At 41.8% G+C, this 18,096-nt stretch overlaps 1 protein-coding gene across 2 annotated transcripts in view; it reads left to right on the top strand.

Annotated features, from left to right (window-relative positions):
• The window catches only part of LOC139411428 (myotubularin-related protein 13-like), a 160,275-nt gene that overhangs the window by 24,599 nt on the left and 117,580 nt on the right, over window positions 1-18,096 (top strand). For both annotated transcript variants that reach the window (XM_071157776.1, XM_071157775.1), the window contains exon 2: window positions 8,123-8,208. In XM_071157776.1, the coding sequence (XP_071013877.1) occupies window positions 8,123-8,208 (86 nt within the window). The remainder of the gene's footprint in view (window positions 1-8,122; window positions 8,209-18,096) is intronic.

Raw genomic sequence — 18,096 nt, 5'->3', positions numbered from 1 at the left:
CGTGCCTATGTATTCATCCCCTTCGCTATGAGGCCGCTAAGTAAGATCTGGTGCAAAGAATTGCCTTCAGAAGTCTTATTATTATTATTATTATTAGATTGCACACAGGTGGACTTCATTTTGGTGTCACATGATCAGTGTGTATATACACTGCTCAAAAAAATAAAGGGAACACTTAAACAACACAATATAACTCCAAGTCAATCACACTTCTGTGAAATGATTGACTGATTGACAATAAATTTCACATGCTGTTGTGCAAATGGAGTAGACAACAGGTGGAAATTATAGGCAATTAGCAAGACTCCCCCAATAAAGGAGTGGTTCTGCAGGTGGTGACCACAGACCACTTCTCAGTTCCTATGCTTCCTGGCTGATGTTTTGGTCACTTTTGAATGCTGGCGGTGCTTTCACTCTAGTGGTAGCTAGTGTAGACAGAGTCTACAACCCACACAAGGGGCTCAGGTAGTGCAGCTCATGCAGGATAGCACATCAATGCGAGCTGTGGCAAGAAGGTTTGATGTGTCTGTCAGCGTAGTGTCCAGAGCATGGAGGCGCTACCAGGAGACAGGCCAGTACATCAGGAGACGTGGAGGAGGCCGTAGGAGGGCAACAACCCAGCAGCAGGACCGCTACCTCTGCCTCTGTGCAAGGAGGAGCAGGAGGAGCACTGCCAGAGCCCTGCAAAATGACCTCCAACAGGCCACAAATGTGCATGTGTCTGCTCAAATGGTCAGAAACAGACTCCATGAGGGTGGTATGAGGGCCCGACGTCCACAGGTGGGGGTTGTGCTTACAGCCCAACACCGTGCAGGACGTTTGGCATTTGCCAGAGAACACCAAGATTGGCAAATTCGCCACTGGCGCCCCGTGCTCTTCACAGATGAAAGCAGGTTCACACTGAACACGTGTGACAGACGTGACAGTCTGGAGACGCCGTGGAGTACGTTCTGCTGCCTGCAGCATCCTCCAGCATGACCGGTTTGGCGGTGGGTCAGTCATGGTGTGGGGTGGCATTTCTTTGGGGGGCCGCACAGCCCTCCATGTGCTCGCCAGAGGTAGCCTGACTGCCATTTAGGTACCGAGATGAGATCCTCAGACCCCTTGTGAGACCATATGCTAGTGCGGTTGGCCCTGGGTTCCTCCTAATGCAAGACAATGCTAGACCTCATGTGGCTGGAGTGTGTCAGCAGTTCCTGCAAGAGGAAGGCATTGATGCTATGGACTGGCCCGCCCGTTCCCCAGACCTGAATCCAATTGAGCACATCTGGGACATCATGTCTCACTCCATCCACCAACGCCACGTTGCACCACAGACTGTCCAGGAGTTGGCGGATGCTTTAGTCCAGGTCTGGGAGGAGATCCCTCAGGAGACCATCCGCCACCTCATCAGGAGCATGCCCAGGCGTTGTAGGGAGGTCATACAGGCACGTGGAGGCCACACACACTACTGTGCCTCATTTGGACTTGTTTTAAGGACATTACATCAAAGTTGGATCAGCCTGTAGTGTGGTTTTCCACTTTAATTTTGAGTGTGACTCCAAATCCAGACCTCCATGGGTTGATACATTTGATTTCCATTGATCATTTTTGTGTGATTTATGTTGTCAGCACATTCAACTATGTAAAGAAAAGTATTTAATAAGAATATGTCACTCATTCACATCTAGGATGTGTTATTTTAGTGTTCCCTTTATTTTTTTGAGCTGTGTTTATTTATTTATATATATAAATAATTTATTTATACTTAGGGGCAACACCATGAAGACCAAGGAGCTCTCCAAACAGGTCAGGGACAAAGTTGTGGAGAAGTACAGATCAGGGTTGGGTTATAAACAAAAAACAATCTAACTTTGAACATCCCACAGAGCACCATTTTTTAAATCCATAATTAAAAAATGGAAAGAATGTCACCACAACAAACCTGCCAAGAGAGGGCCGCCCACCAAAACTCAAGGAACAGGCAAGGATATAATTAATCAGAGGCAACAGAGACAAAAGAGAACCCTGAAGGAGCTGCAAAGCTCCACAGCGGAGATTGGAGTATCTGTCCATAGGACCAGGGTCACGCCAAGGTTCTTTGCACTCTGGGAGGGCGACTGTGTGAAGTTGTCAACTGTGATGGAGAGGTCTTTGAGCAGGCATGCCAACCCCGGGAGGAAGAACAGTTCTGTCTTGAGGTGGTGGGCCGACATCCAAGTTGAGATATCTGCCAGACAGGCAGAGATGGGTGTCACCACCTGGGTGTAAGAATGGGGGAAAAAGAGAAAAGTAGTTGTGTCATCGGCATAACAGTGACTTGTTGTGTGTATATAGAGAAGAGGGTCTAGAACCGAGTACTTGGTGCAGGCACCGATCCTCTTCCTGTCACCTGGAAGGAGTAGCCTGCCAGGTAGAATGCAATCCAAGAGTGTGCACAGCCCTAAGAGGGTGGAGAGGAGGATCTTATGGTTCATGGTGTCTAAGGTAGAGGTCGACCGATTTTATGATTTTTCAACGCCGATACCGATTATTGGAGGACCATAAAAGCCGATGCCGATTTTTAATCTGCCGTTTTTTAAATGTATTTATTTGTAATAATGACGATTACAACAATACTGAATTAACACTTATTTTAACTTAATACAATACATCAATCAATTTAGCCTCAAGTAAATAATGAAACAGGTTAAATTTGGTTTAAATAATGCAAAAACAAAGTGTTGGAGAAGAAAGTAAAAGTGCAATATGTGCCATGTAAGAAAGCAAACGTTTCAGTTCCTTGCTCAGAACATGAGAACATATGAAAGCTGGTGGTTCCTTTTAACAGGAGTCTTCAATATTCCCAGGTAAGAAGTTTTAGGTTGTAGTTATTATAGGACTATTTTCCTCTATACCATTTGTATTTCATTAACCTTTGACTATTGGATGTTCTTATAGGCACTTTAGTATTGCCAGTGTAACAGTATAGTTTCCGTCCCTCTCCTCGCTCCTACCTGGGCTCGAACCATCAACACAACGACAATTAGCGTGCTAACTAGCTAGCCATTTCACTTCGGTTACACCAGCCTCATCTCGGGAGTTGATAGGCTTGAAGTCATAAACAGCGCAATGCTTGACGCACAACGAAGAGCTGCTGGCAAAACGCACAAAAGTGCTGTTTGAATGAATGTTTACGCGCCTGCTTCTGCCTACCACCGCTCAGTCATACTTGTATGCTCAGTCAGATTATATGCAACGCAGGACACGCTAGATAATATCTAGTAATATCATCAACCATGTGTAGTTAACTAGTGATTATGATTGTTTTTTATAAGATACGTTTAATGCTAGCTAGCAACTTACCTTGGCTTACTGCATTCACATAACAGGCAGCCTCCTTGTGGAGTGCAACGAGAACGAGGCAGGTCGTTATTGCGTTGGACTAGTTAAGGTTGCAAGAGCTGACGAGGTGAGAATCTGTGGTTCTGCCCCTGAACAAGGCAGTTAACCCACTGTTCCTAGGCCATCATTGAAAATAAGAATGTGTTCTTAACTGACTTGCCAAGTTAAATAAAGATTAAATAAAGGAGTAAAAAAATATATATTTAAAAAATATATATAAAAAAATTGGCAAATTGGCACCCAAAAATACAGATTTCCGATTGTTATGAAAACTTGAAATCACCCTAATTATTCGGCCATTCCGATTAATCGGTCGACCTCTAGTCTAAGGCAGTAGATAGATCTAGGAGGATAAGAACAGAAGAGAGAGAGCCAGCTTTGGCAGTAAGGAGAGCCTCTGACACGAGAATAGCATTCTCGGTTGAGTGACCCGTCTTGAAGATTGACTGGTTAGGGTCATGAAGATCGTTCTGAGAGAGATAAAGTTGGTCAGAAACAGCACCGTCAAGTGTTTTGGAAAGAAAAAGGAGGGATACAGGTCTATAGTTTGCCGTCAGATGAGTCGAGTGTTGGTTTTTTGAGGAGGGGAGCAACTCAGGCCATTTTGAAGTCTGAGCGGATGCAGCCAGTGGTCGGGGATGAGTTGATGAGGGAAGTGAGGTATCCAGAGATGGTCTGGAAAAGGATGGAGGGGATGGGATCGAGCGGGCAAGTTGTCGGTTGGCCAGACCTCTCTAGTCGCAGGATGTCATCTGGAGAGAGGGGAGAAAGAGGTCAAGGAGTAGGGTAGTTCTGTGTAAGTGAGACAAGTGGACTCAATAGACTGAGTGGTTAAAAAGGTTGACAACATCTGCTACTCATTGAAAGTGGTTGAGGGGTGGAGGATTAAGGAGGGAGGAGAAGGTGGGGAAAGAGTTTCCTAGTGTTAGAGGCAGAAGCTTGACATTTAGTGGTAGAAAGTGGCTTTAGCAGTAGGTGCAGAGGTAGAGACGAATAGGTGAATGCACGATAGGTCCTATGCAAATTTAGTTTCTCTGTTTTTGCTCAGCTGCCAGGATTCCTGTTCTGTAAGCTCGCAATGAGTCACTCAGCCACGGAGCAGGAGGGGATGGCGGAGCCGGCTGGGATAGAAAGCAGACAGTGCAAGTCATAGGATGCTGAAAGTGAAGAGAGTAGGGTCGAAGAGGTAGAATCAGGAGACAAGGAAGAAGGATTTAGCCGAAGGGAAGTGTAAAGTGGTGTACTGAACATCATTGAGATGTTGAACTATCCTGAACAAAAATATTAACGGAACATGTAAAATGAGCTGAAATAAAAGATCTCAGAAATTCTCCATACACACACACAGCTTATTTCTCTCAGATGTTGTGCACAAATGTATTTTACAGTGACTTTGGAAAGTATTCAGACCCCTTGACTTTTTCCACATATTGTTTGATCAGGAACATTTTAGAATACAGCCTTAATCTATCTACACACTACCCAATAATTACAAAGCCAAAACTGGAATGGTTTTTGGTACCCTTTCCCAGATCTGTGCTTGGACACAATCCTGTCTCGGAGCTCTAAGGACAATTCCTTCCATCTCATGGCTCTGACATGCACGGTCAACTGTGTGACCTTTTTATATAGACAGGTGTGTGTGCTTTTCCAATAATGTCCAATTGAATTTACCCAGGTAGACTCTAATCCAGTTGAAACATCTCAAGGATGATCAATGGAAACAGGATGCACCTGAGTTCAATTTTGGGTCTCATAGCAAAGGGTCTGAATCTTAAGTAAATAAGTTTTTTTTGTTTTTAATAAATTTGCAAAAATTATGTAGATTACAGAGAATTTGTTTTATTTAATACATTTTAGACTAAGGCTGTAACGTAACAATGTGGAAAAAGTCAAGGGATCTGAATACTTTTGTAATCCCTGTTAGTGAGCATATCTCCTTTGCCAAGATAATCCATCCACCTGACAGGTGTGGCATATCAAGAACTGATTAAACAGTATGATCATTACACCGGTGCATCTTGTGCTGGGGACAATAAAAGGCCATTCTAAAATGTGCAGTTTTATCACACAACACAATGCCACAGATGTCACAAGTTTTGAGGGAGCATGCAATTGGCATGCTGACTGCATTAATGACCACCAGAGCTGTTGCCAGAGAATTTAATGATAATGTTGCTACCATAAACTGCCTCCAACGTTGTTTTAAGAGAATTTGGCAGTACGTCCAACCGGCCCCATAACTGCAGAGCATGTGTAACCACGCCAACCCTGGACCGCCACATCCGGCTTCTTCACCTGCGTGATCGTCTGAGACCAGCCACCCGGACAGCTGATGAAACTGAGGAGTATTTCTCTCTTTCATGCAGTTTTATTGGAAAAAAATAATTCTGATTGGCTGGGCCTGGCTCCCAAGTGGGTGGGCCTATGCCATGGCTACACCCCTGCCCAGTCATGTGAAATCAATAGATAAAGGGCTTAATTTCTTTATTTCAATTGACTGATTTCCTTATGAACTGTAAGTCAATACATTTTTTAGCATATTACATTTATATTTGTGTTCAGTATATATTGCCCCATATAGTCTGCATTAATAGACTGAATACTTAGGCTGAATGGACCTATTTAATCTCTCTACCAATCAATCCAGAGCAATAGGCTTCGCACAGCAATCATCCTTTTGTCATTCTTGATAGGTTTCTTCTCAACAGAGATGGAAGGAAAACTGTGTGCTAAATGTATGTGTGACAGAGCTTAAACTAAATGTAAATTAAGTCACTGTGTCAAACGGCACGTTGGAAAGGAAAGCATTTGTAGATGGTCTTGGCATCTTTTCAATTTTAGATTATTTTTCAATGTCTTAGCTTTCCAGATTGTTCTTTCAAATCCTCTTCAATCGCCACCTTAAATAGGTTGCAGTTTGTTGTGACTCATTACATTTTGTTGACAAGTAATTACATCAAATTTTTTAAATTTCCCCAAAACAATTGTACGTCTGCCATTATGTGAGAGTGACCCTGTGTTCTTTTTCATGATAAATTGGCTCTTAAAATAGACCAGACAACACTTTGAATCTATGCAGTCCATGCTGTGGCATTGTCTGATCAACCATGCATTGAATACTGAACTGGGAATAAAGAGATGACAGTGTTCAGCAGATCAGCCATGTACTGCATCTCTCTCTGCCACCACAATCTATTGATCTGACCTCTTGTTTACAGATATTTCCCTGGGCTGTCTAATTGGTGACCTACCTGAAAGATGCTGGGGTTGAGGAGGGTTCTCTCTCCCTTTTTCCTTCTTTTGTTCCTCATCCTTCTCTCCTTGAATCATGCTGTCAGAGTGGATCACTCCCAAATGGATGGCCTTCCCACTTCTGTAATTTGCTGTGTTAGCTGTCCGGGTTCAGTTTCTCGCACTTAATCTTTGGCCACTTTCTCGGTGAAACATCTTGATTTAATCCAACCCTGTAATTTATTTATTGACCGTGACCGATTCCAGATCTGTTGATGCATTTCACCTTCATTCTTTTAACCTCTATGCGTGTTTGTTTCTCATGTTGATGGCAGTGTCACATTTTGAATTCAATTTCACTGTCAGTCAACTCATTTACACTCCCTGCACATTGGTTCTTGATGCTTTCAAGTTTATTTTTGTTCAATGGCGACTTGGCTACATTAGGGCTTTGGCTCCATGCTCACTGATTTGGAAATAGGCCTATTTTATTTATTGCGGCGTCTGCTAGTGCAGATGCAAATAATAGGCTAAGTTTGTAAACATATCTGTTTTGTCTTCCTCTTAGTGTGGGTTGGCAATTGGCTTGTAGGATTGCTTCACCATTTACATTTTGAAGTTATACTGTGGGAGTTTCGCAATGAAGCCCTTTATGTACTCAGCCAGAGTCCGATACCAACTCGTGGATACCATTTTTGTGTCTATGTGCATGCTAGCAGATACCCATAGACTTCCAGTCATTGCGCTAACACTAGTTAGCATTGGCTCGCAAAACTACCTCTAACTTCCTTCATACTGAACACAGAGATATATTAAAATGGTATCCATGAGTTCATCTGACTCTGAGGATGTAGATAAAGGGCATTATTGCCAAAATCCAGAAGTATCTCTTTAACATGGCAATCTTGGGTTATTTGTTAGCACTCAGGAGCAACATAATCCCTCATACATTACCACTGGAGAAGCACAGGATGAATGTTCTGCCGTTATGACCCTGTAGTGCTACTCCTTAGTGCTTTCCTCTTGTGGTTGAAGTTTTTCTACAGAATGAAGAGAGAGATGGAAAATGTAAGGAGAATCATCACCGTGGACCTGAAAGAATGCACCAAACCGATTTGTGCCAATTAGGAAGTCTGGAAATGTGATCTTACATCAAAATTATTTGTGTGTCCTTGAATGCCCCCTTCACCTCTACTGTTTGGAAAAATAGTTTTATTAGGGCCATTCACAACCAGTATGTCCTTTTAACAATGTGAAAAGCTGACCTTTATTATGTAAAGCGTCCATTCCACAGAACATTATCTTGACCCATGCATAATTCACCGTACACAGTGCATCTGTCTGTTAACAAGAGGAGCTTATCTCTTCCCTCTTCCTGTTGGTGGTATAGGCCCTAGAACTCTGTTATGAATTCCATAATATTGTAGATATTATTCAGGCTACTCCTTAGGTGGTGGACACTTTGACATCAGATCCTTGGCATGCCAGGTTTCCCTGCCATTGATTGCTGTTGTTACATTTCCAGGTGCAGGAGAAGGATGTGGGAAGATAATCCAGCGCTTCCCCAAAAAGGACTGGGAGGGCACAGTGTTTCCCCAGGGGGTGGAGATGGTGAGTACATAACATTTTACTGAAACTGACTTATTCATGCACCCTGTGTGATAGCTGTGGTAGTGAGTTGCTTGCTTCCCAACATTAACCTCCCTACCTCAGTCTGCATGTTTGATGGGTGTGGGTTTAATACTGCAAGCAAAGATTGAAGATGGCTCTGGTTTCTCGTCGCAGAACTTGAGTTGACCTAATGGACACATGGGGCACTGCCTGACAGAACAAAAATGGAGAGATTTGAATCATTTCCTGTTGTGACTGTGAGCACCATTTGAGTGGTTATTTTGTCTGCAAATGGAAAATGTGCTTGTTAAGCTACGGTGCTCCAACCAATCATGCTGATGGAGCGCTCTGTTCACTCAGGGAGCCCTCTCTAGTAGCTCTTCTGGAACTTTCTGGAGGTTGATGTGTCATTTGAACAGGTTGTGCAGTGTTCCCCTGGTTAATCATCTCACAGTGCCAACTTCCCAACTTGCCGGAACAGTTTTGACCAATTTTAATTTTAAAAAAATCCTGTGGAGTGCACTGTGAAATGTTCTGTTGCCATATCATACCGACAAGAACCCCAGGAGTGGAGCAGCAGTTGATGCATCTTCCTATGTTCCCAGGACGCATGTTCTTCTGGAGGGTGCAGAGCAAATATTGGCATTTCCTGTATCAACAAATGCATAATGATTGTTTATTCAAGAGTTTGTTTCAACCCTTTCAACCCTTTCCGCCAACCCACTAATTGGGACATTCTTACCCACCTCCCAGAATCCTCAGCTATGTCCAGCCTGTTATCGCTCTCTCTGCTGGGTGTCCCAATCTTCCTTTTTTTGGTTGCATTAGGGAGTTGCATCCCTCTCTCTCCCTTTGGTCACTCTCATTATCTTTCTCCCGCCCCCTCTCCTCCGAGGGTGACTTAGGGGGGTCCTTGACTCGAGACATGGGGCCTGTTACCATCATGCACAAATCAGTGCACTCATTGTGACCAAATATTTTCTTATCTGGGTCTGGAGAGATCTGGAAATCAATATCCAGGGCAGCAGTAGCAGTAAACTCACTGGCCCAGGCAGCCTCCCACAGTTCAACAGTGTTCTTTCTCCTGACAGCGCATGGCCAATGGGGCCTGCCCGCGTGTTTGTTTATTTGTTTGTTTACTTGGACATACTAAATTATTTCAATTAGGATGCTTTTGGCCCACAGTCAACAGCGAGGAGAGCGAGGCGCCTCTTGAATGCCGCTGTCCCGCGAAGACCCTAATTACCCGATAATTTTGACAGATTCCAGGAACTACTTAAGCATTTAGTTAGAACAAGCAAAATCAGCACAATTTCTTAAAGATGCGATCGCTGCATCATTTTGAACATTTGTTTATGTTCACATATGCACTTCTCCCCTCATGGAGGCTAAACTACTCTGCCTTTTTAATGCCAAGTGGATACACATGGACATTTCTTCTTCCTCTGTTATACAGTATGTTCTAGTTCTGTCAATTTAATTTTTTCTGTCAATTTCATTTTTTCTCTCTCCTCAACACCCAACTATGGATTTTGTTACTTTTAGCACTCAATGCTTTCACATAAAAACATGTGGCCAGTTTGTGGGTTATGTTACTCAATGTCTACATTTTTGGCATAGCCCTCAGTTTGGGACGAGTAGTGCTGAGCGATTTTTTTATTTATTTATTTATTTATTTTTATTTTTTTTTTAAATTTAATAAATACATTTTAAAAATAATATATATATATATATATATATATATATATATGTGTGTGTGTTTTTATTATTAATTTTAAACAAAAATCTGTTTTAAACAGCTAATTGACTGTCTGTTCAATTTTTTGAATTCCATTTAGTTTTTTAGTTTTTTCCCCTGTGAGCAAGATGAGAGAGAGAAATCAGATGAAGCGTGAACTGTGCGATGTAGTAGGGAGTTGTAGTTTCCAACAGGCCAATTTTCTACGTAGTTTAGTGCATAAATTGTAGTAATTAACTACAATGACCATAATCCATTGAACTCCTGCTTAAACTTGTCCGGTCTGTGCGGCGAAAAACACGGGAGACTGAGGGAAGACCAGATCGAGCGGTATAGAAAGCAGTTGCTTCACGAACCAGAAAATAGGACTTCAGCAGTTGGTATTCAGCAGTGAAAAGTATCATGACATTGACAGAATATATTTTCAAGACCCAAATCTTTTCAAATAGCCTATTCCACTCTGGTGGAGCTGTGGCATGAAAGAGAGAGGCCTTGGCTATCTTGGATGTCTGTGTGTGCCGAATCGTGGAGATGGAGCGAGTGACACAGGCAATGAGTCTAGCTGACTGTAGGTTTTGTGATGGGTTGTAAATCATAATGGGCTGCAGAGAGACTCTGCTGTCCTCAAAACTGAATAATTATGAACTGAGTTGTGTTTTTAGCTCATCCTCTTCTCTGTTATTAGCCTGGGCTCTATATGTGTTGTAGGTAGGTTGCACATTGCTAGAATAATATGCAAATGAGTTTAGGCCAGTTTAAGCTTTTCTTTGGACTCGTCATCTTGATATTGTTTGCTAAATTTCACTTCTTGTGGCCTAAAAAATATGAATTCAAAATAAATCTATGAATGAGAATAACAGACTCCGACTTTCATAATTATAACCATTTTTAAAAGTGGCAACTTTAGGGCAATAAACACTATTTGAATAGCTTTCAGAATACTCTTCATAACTTTAATTTGTCTTAATGCTTTTATGATGTTTCAGTTAGTAGGATCAGGCTTTTGGTTGTTTGGTTCACAACGGCAAGAAGGGATTTTAAATTTTCTGGCCTCATGCATGCATACGTTTTTAGTCTTTAATGCTTTGCTTAACTGTAAGGTTTGTTCAAATTTCTCATTAGATTTTTATATCTTGCTATTGTTTCTTCTATCTCTCTCATTATTACATTAGGCCTCCCATGTTTTGGGGTTATTTAAAAAATAACTTTAAACCTTCTGAGAGCCAAGAACTCTATCAAATTCATTCATCGTTTGATCATAGTGCGGCGGGAGACATCCAGCATGCATTAAACTGAAAGTGTCTTAATAGGCCAAGTCCATATCAAATGTTGAGAAACTGTAGGCTGAATGGTAAAACTACTATTTCCAGGTTAAAATGTTATGGGATGCATTTTCTCCATTGTTTTTGATGGTAGGCCAGTCTGGTAGGCCTACATTATGATGAAATAGCCACAGTAGCTTACTTGGCAACTTTTAAAATGTACTTAAAGCCTGTACAGCCTCAGTGTTCACAGTGAACTCGTGCTGGAAGTTGCACAGAAGTTTGAGCTCAGCAGACCAGAAATTTGCTCAGTGCTGACATTTTTTTTGAAGGAACATTGGTGTCTGCTATAAAAATAGACTTTGGCTATTGGCCTAGATCAGTGGTTCCCATACGTTTTATAGTCCCGTACCCCTTCAAACATTCAACCTCCATCTGAGTACCCCCTCTAGCACCAGGGTCAGCATTTTTTGCCACCATTGTAAGACTGCCACACACACACACTATACGATACATTTATTAAACATAAGAATGAGTGTGAGTGTTTGTCACAACCCAGCTCATGGGAAGTGACAAACTCTTATAGGACCAGGGCACAAAAAATGTGATAAAAATCTATTTAGCTATTTTATTTAACCATCTTACATTTAAAACCTTAGTTGTTAATTGAAAATTGTGAATAACTCACCACAGGTTAATGAGAACAGTGTGCTTGAAAGGATGCACATACTGTAACTCTGCAATGTTGTATTGGACAGAGTCAGTCTTAAATCATTTTCCACACACAGTCTGTGCCTGTATTTCATTTTCATGCAAGTGAGGGCTGAGAATACACTCTCACATAGGTACGTGTTTGCAAAGGGCATCAGTGTCTTAACAGTGCGATTTGCCAAGGCAGGATACTCTGAACGCAGCCCAATCCTGAAATCTGGCAGTAGCTTCTGATTAAAATTCAATTTTCACAGAATCGCTTGTTGCAATTTCGATGAGGCTCTCTTGTTCAGATATCGGTAAGTGGACTGGAGGCAGGGCATGGAAGGGATAACGAATCCAGTTGGTTGTGTCATCCGTTTCGGAAAAGTGTGTAATTGCGCACCCAACTCCTTCAGGTGCTTCGCTATATCACATTTGACATTGTCCGTAAGCTTGATCATTTGCACACAAAAATCATACAATGACGGAAAGACCGGTGAGTTGTCCTTGTTAAGGCAGACAGAGAAGAGCTCCAACTTCTTAATCTTAGCCTCAATTTGGTCCCGCACATTGAGTAAAGTTGCGGAGAGTCCCTGTAATACTAGATTCAGATCATTCAGGTGAGAGAGAACATCACTCAGACAGGCCAGTCGTGTGAGAAACTCATCATCATGCAAGCAGTCAGAGAAGTGAAAAATATGGTCAGTTAAAACTTTAAGCTCGTCTCTCAATAAAAAAAAGTGTCAATACTTTTCCCCTTGATAACCAGCGCACTTCTGTATGTTGTAAAAGTGTTACATGGTCGCTGCCCATATCATTGCATAGTGCAGAAAATACACAAGAGTTCAGGTGCCTTGCTTTAACAAAGTTAACCATTTTCACTGTAGTGTCCAAAACATCTTTCAAACTGTCAGGCATTGCATTGGCAACAAGAGCCTCCCGGTGGATGCTGCCGTGTACCCAAGTGGTGTCGTGAGCAACTGCTTGCATGTGCGTTACCACTCCACTATGTCTCCCTGTCATGGCTTTTGCGCCATCAGTACAGATACCAACACATCTTGACCACCAAAGTCCATTACCAAGCTTTCCAGTACTTTAAAAATATCCTCTCCTGTTGTTCTGGTTTCCAGTGCTTTGCGGAAGAGGATGTCTTCCTTAATTGACCCCCATAAACGTTACGGACATATACCAGAAGCTGTTCCAAGCCCGCCACGTCTGACTCATCCAGCTGTAACACATGCCGTAATTATTTCAAAACATCTCCTGCCATGTCACTGATGTGTTGTGAAACAGTGTTTTTGATGATGGCATTGTCTGTGTAGTTTTTTTGGTGTTTTCCCCCAGCATTGTCTCAGCCTTATCTGCGGCAGCAGGAAGAGTTAAGTCCTCTGCAATAGTATGGGGCTTGCCTGTCCTAGCCACTCGGTAGCTCACCATATAAGACGCTTCTAGCCCCTTCTTATTTTTTTATTTTTTTGAACTTTTACCCCTTTTTCTCCCCAATTTCGTGGTATCCAATTGTTGTAGTAGCTACTATCTTGTCTCATCGCTACAACTCCCGTACGGGCTCGGGAGAGACGAAGGTTGAAAGTCATGCGTCCTCCGATACACAACCCAACCAGCCGCACTGCTTCTTAACACAGCGCGCCTCCAACCCGGAAGCCAGCCGCACCAATGTGTCGGAGGATACACCGTGCACCTGGCAACCTTGGTTAATTGAGGTACATTAGGGAGATTTGGTAGCATTACTAAGATGCTCTCTAGTCTCTCAGTGCTAAGCTGAAACCAAGCCGTCTTGTCTAGAGAAGCGCTTTGCATTTCAGAGTAATCATGCATCACAACTAGAGGTTTACCGATTATGATTTTTCATCGCCGATTACATTTTTTGTTTTTATTTTTAATTATTATTATAAAAAAAAATTGTAATAATGACAATTACAACAATACTGAATTAACACTTATTTTAACTTAATATAAAACATCAGTAAAATCAATTTAGCCTCATAAATAATGAAACATGTTCAATTTGGTTTAAATAATGCAAAAACAAAGTGTTGGAGAAGAGGTTTTAGGTTGTAGTTAATATAGTATTTATAGGACTATTTCTCTCTCTACCATTTGTATTTCATATACCTTTGACTATTGGATGTTCTTATAGGCACTATAGTATTGCCAGTGTAACAGTATAGCTTCCGTCCCCCTCCTTGCCCCTACCTGGGCTCGAACCAGGAACACATAGACAACAGCCACACTCGAAGCATCGTTACCCATCGCTCCACAAAAGCCGCAGCCCTTGCAGCGCAAGGGGAATAACTACTCCAAATCTAAAAGCAGATGACGTTTGAAACAGTATTAGCGCACACCCAGCTAACTAGCGAGCCATTTCACATTGGTTACACCAGCCATTAGGCTGATAGGCTTGAAGTCATAAACAGCGCTGTGCTTGCGAGGAGCTGCTGGAAAAACGCATGAAAGTGCTGTTTGAATGAATGATTACGGGCCTGCTGCTGCTCAGACTGCTCTATCAAATCAGACTTAATTATAACATAATAACACACAGAAATACGAGCCTTTGGTCATAAATATGATCGAATCCGGAAACTATCATTTCGAAAACTAAACGTTTATTTCAGTGAAATACGGAACCGTTTGGTATTTTATCATCCCTAAGTCTAAATATTCTTGTTACATTGCACAACCTTCAATGTATGTCATCATTACGTAAAATTCTGGCAAATTAGTTCGCAATGAGCCAGGCAGCCCAAACTGTTGCATATACCCTGACTCTGCGTGAAATGAACACTTTCACCTGGTTAATATTGCCTGCTAAAATGGATCAGTAGTTGTAACTAGTGATTATGATTGATTGTTTTTTATAAGATAAGTTTAATGCTAGCTAGCAATTTACCTTGGCTTCTACTACATTCACGTAACAGGCAGGCTACTCGTGGAGTGCAATGGTTAGAGCGTTGGACTAGTTAACTGTGCGGTTGCAAGGTTGGAACCCCTGAGCTGACAAGGTGAAAATCTGTTGTTCTGACCCTGAACAAGGCAGTTAACCCACAGTGCCTAGGCAGTCATTGAAAATAAGAATGTGTTCTTAACTGACTTGCCTAGTTAAATAAAAGGTATAAAAAATAAATCATAATAATAATAATAATCGGAAATCGGCGCCCAAAAATACCGATTTCCGATTGTTATGAAAACTTGAAATCGGCCCTAATTAATCGGCCATTCTTATTAATCGGTCGACCTCTAATCACAACAGCCATCTGAGTTTGATAGCTGTCAGTCAGTCTCATCCAGGCCTTTCAAGAGGTCCAGTGAAATAGACCAGACCGGACCCTAACGAACCAGACCGGCAGGTGGAGGAGCCCGTGAGCAGCCTACCTGTTGCATAATCTATGCCAATGTTGTGGAAGTCCGGATAGATTGAGAGTGTAGTCTATTTTTTCAGTAGGAATGGGAAATATTTGTAAACCTCAGTGATTTCCATTAATGGTTAAATGTTCCTTTTCAAGGAAAAACAGAGACCAGTATGGATGCGGCAATATACTGCCTACATCTTTTTGTTGGCAGCTGTACGCTTAAAGGTTATGAACAGTCAGTCTTGTTTTTCATGAAATTGCATGAACCAGGTGTGACAAATGACTGCTTCTACATTGAAAAAATGTTTGATCATAAATTAATGGTCCCCTCCCCCATGTCAAACACTTGGATTCAGGAGGTGGGATTATTAAGTGGATAGGGTGACTCATTTTAATACTCCAATGGTAACATATTCTCTTACCAAATTTAAATAAGGTCCCACAGTTGACAGTGTGTATCAGGTCAAAAACCAAGCCATGAGGTCGACGGAATTGTCTGTAGAGCTCAGACAGGATTGTGTCGCGGCACTGATCTGGGGAAGGGTACTAAAACATTTATGCAGAATTGAAGGTCCACAAGAACCCAGTGGCCTCCATCATTCTTAAATGGAAGAAGTTTGGAACCACCAAGACTCTTCCTAGAGCTGGCCGCCCGGCCAAACTGAGCAATCGGGGGAGAAGGGTCTTGGTCAAGGAAGTGACCAAGAACCTAATGGTCACTCTGCCATAGCTCTAGAGTTCCTCTGTGGAGAAGGGAGAACCTTCCAGAAGGACAACCATCTCTGCAGTACTCCACCAATCAGGCCTTTATGGTAGAGTGGCCAGACGGAAGCCACTCCTCAGTAAAGGCACATGGCAGCCTGCTTGGAGTTTGCCAAAAGGCACCTAAAGGACTCTGACCATGAGAAACAAGATTATCTGGTCTGATGAAACCAAGATTTAACTATTTGGGCTGAACGCCAAGCGTCACGTCTAGAAGAAACCAGGCACCGCTCATCACCTGGCCAATAACATCCCTACGGTGATGCATGATGGTGGCAGCATCATGCTGTGGAGATGTTTGTCAGCAGCATGGACTGGGAGAGTAGTCAGGATTGAAGGGAAAGATGAACGGAGCAAGGTACAGAGATTCTTGATGATAACCTGCTCCAGAGTGCTCAGGACTTCAGACTGGGGCGAAGGTTTATACCTTCCAACGGGAGAACAACCGTAAGCACACAGCCAAGACAACGCAGGAGTCGCTTTGGGACAAGTCTCTGAATGTCCTTGAGTAGCCCAGACTTGAACACAATCGAACATTTCTGGAGAGACCCGAGTAAGGCTGTAACGTAACAGAATGTGGAAAAAGTAATGTGGTCTGAATGCTTTCCGAAGGCACTGTAAGTGCTACTTTCATGATGAATAGCAATGATCAGTTTTTTTGAATAATATAATCACATTTTATATTAGAAATGTAAGTTTGTAAATGTTGACATTTTCATTTGAAACACCCATGGGCTTAAAGGGTATATTTGGTGCACATTAATCCCAGTCTGGACTTTGTAAGTACAAGGCATTAAACTTAACAAGATTCATAATTAATTTGATATCCACTTTTCTTACAATAATTTGGGCAGTTTATATTATGTTAAATTTATAGACTTAGATTTTGGTGGTCTTAATAGGTACACTTACCTTGTGTCAAGAAACATTGATGCAGTGTAGCAGTAAAATAATCAAACTAATTTGGTGATACACAAAGCATCTCAAACATTGAAATTGCATTAATAATGTAAAACATTTAATAGATCTCCTGTTCAGCATGTCTCTTGTGATGTGGTTCACAGCAGCACTGACGGATGTGTTGACATGACAACTGAGTCAGAGTTCTGAACGACCCCCCCCCGCCCTTTTGTTCCATGCTGACTGAAGACCTAGCTAGCCAGTAACTAGCTAACACCAGACACAGATGAAAGGGGAGATATATATAATTATCTTTGCCATAGATGAATAGTGCAAACTTAATTATATTTGCTGACACCCTACAGTCAAATGTTGACATCAGTAGAGTAGCTATTTAAACCACGCCTCTCCGCAAACACACCTTCGCCGATGTTGGTTACAAGGCTGTACTTATTTAAGAAACTGTGTGCCTTTCCAAATCATGTCCAGTCAATTGAATTTACCGCAGTTGGACTCCAATCAAGTTGTAGAAACATCTCAAGGATGATCAATGGAAACAGGATGCACCTGAGCTCAATTTCGAGTCTCATAGCAATGTCTGAATACTTATGTAAATAAGGTATTTCAGTTTTTTATTTGTAATAAATATGCAAATATTTATAACCGGTTTTCGCTTTGTCATTGAGTTATTGTGAGTAGATTGAGGAAGGTGCTTCAACAAAGTACTAGTAAAGGGTCTGAATACTTATGTAAATGTAATATTACAGTAAAAAACATTTTTACAGTTAAATAAGGCAAAATGCATTAAATGTAAGCTGTGATACCTGAAATCAATTAACATGTTATACAACAGGTGGGTCTAATCCTGAATGCTGATTGGCTAAAACCGCATTGCAGCCGGTGTCTATTCCACAAGTTACCATTTACCCAGTTACCATTTACTCTACTATTTACTCTGTTTCATCTGACTGCGCAATCCACTGTCTCATCAGCCCAGCCAAGCAATTTATAAACTTGATCTCCACTATAAAAGCCTCTAGACATTATCTAACATTTCTTTTAGACTAACAATTTTTCAACAGCGGAGATTTGAATAAACCTTGCATATTTGAATGAAAATATGTCAATCGTTATTTGAATATGTTTATAATCTGTTGTATAAAAG

Source organism: Oncorhynchus clarkii, chromosome 6 (assembly GCF_045791955.1).
Source record: "Oncorhynchus clarkii lewisi isolate Uvic-CL-2024 chromosome 6, UVic_Ocla_1.0, whole genome shotgun sequence".
NCBI classification, from domain to species: domain Eukaryota; kingdom Metazoa; phylum Chordata; class Actinopteri; order Salmoniformes; family Salmonidae; genus Oncorhynchus; species Oncorhynchus clarkii.
The sequence above is the reverse complement of the archived record's forward strand: the minus strand, read 5'-3'. Positions and strand labels throughout refer to the sequence as shown.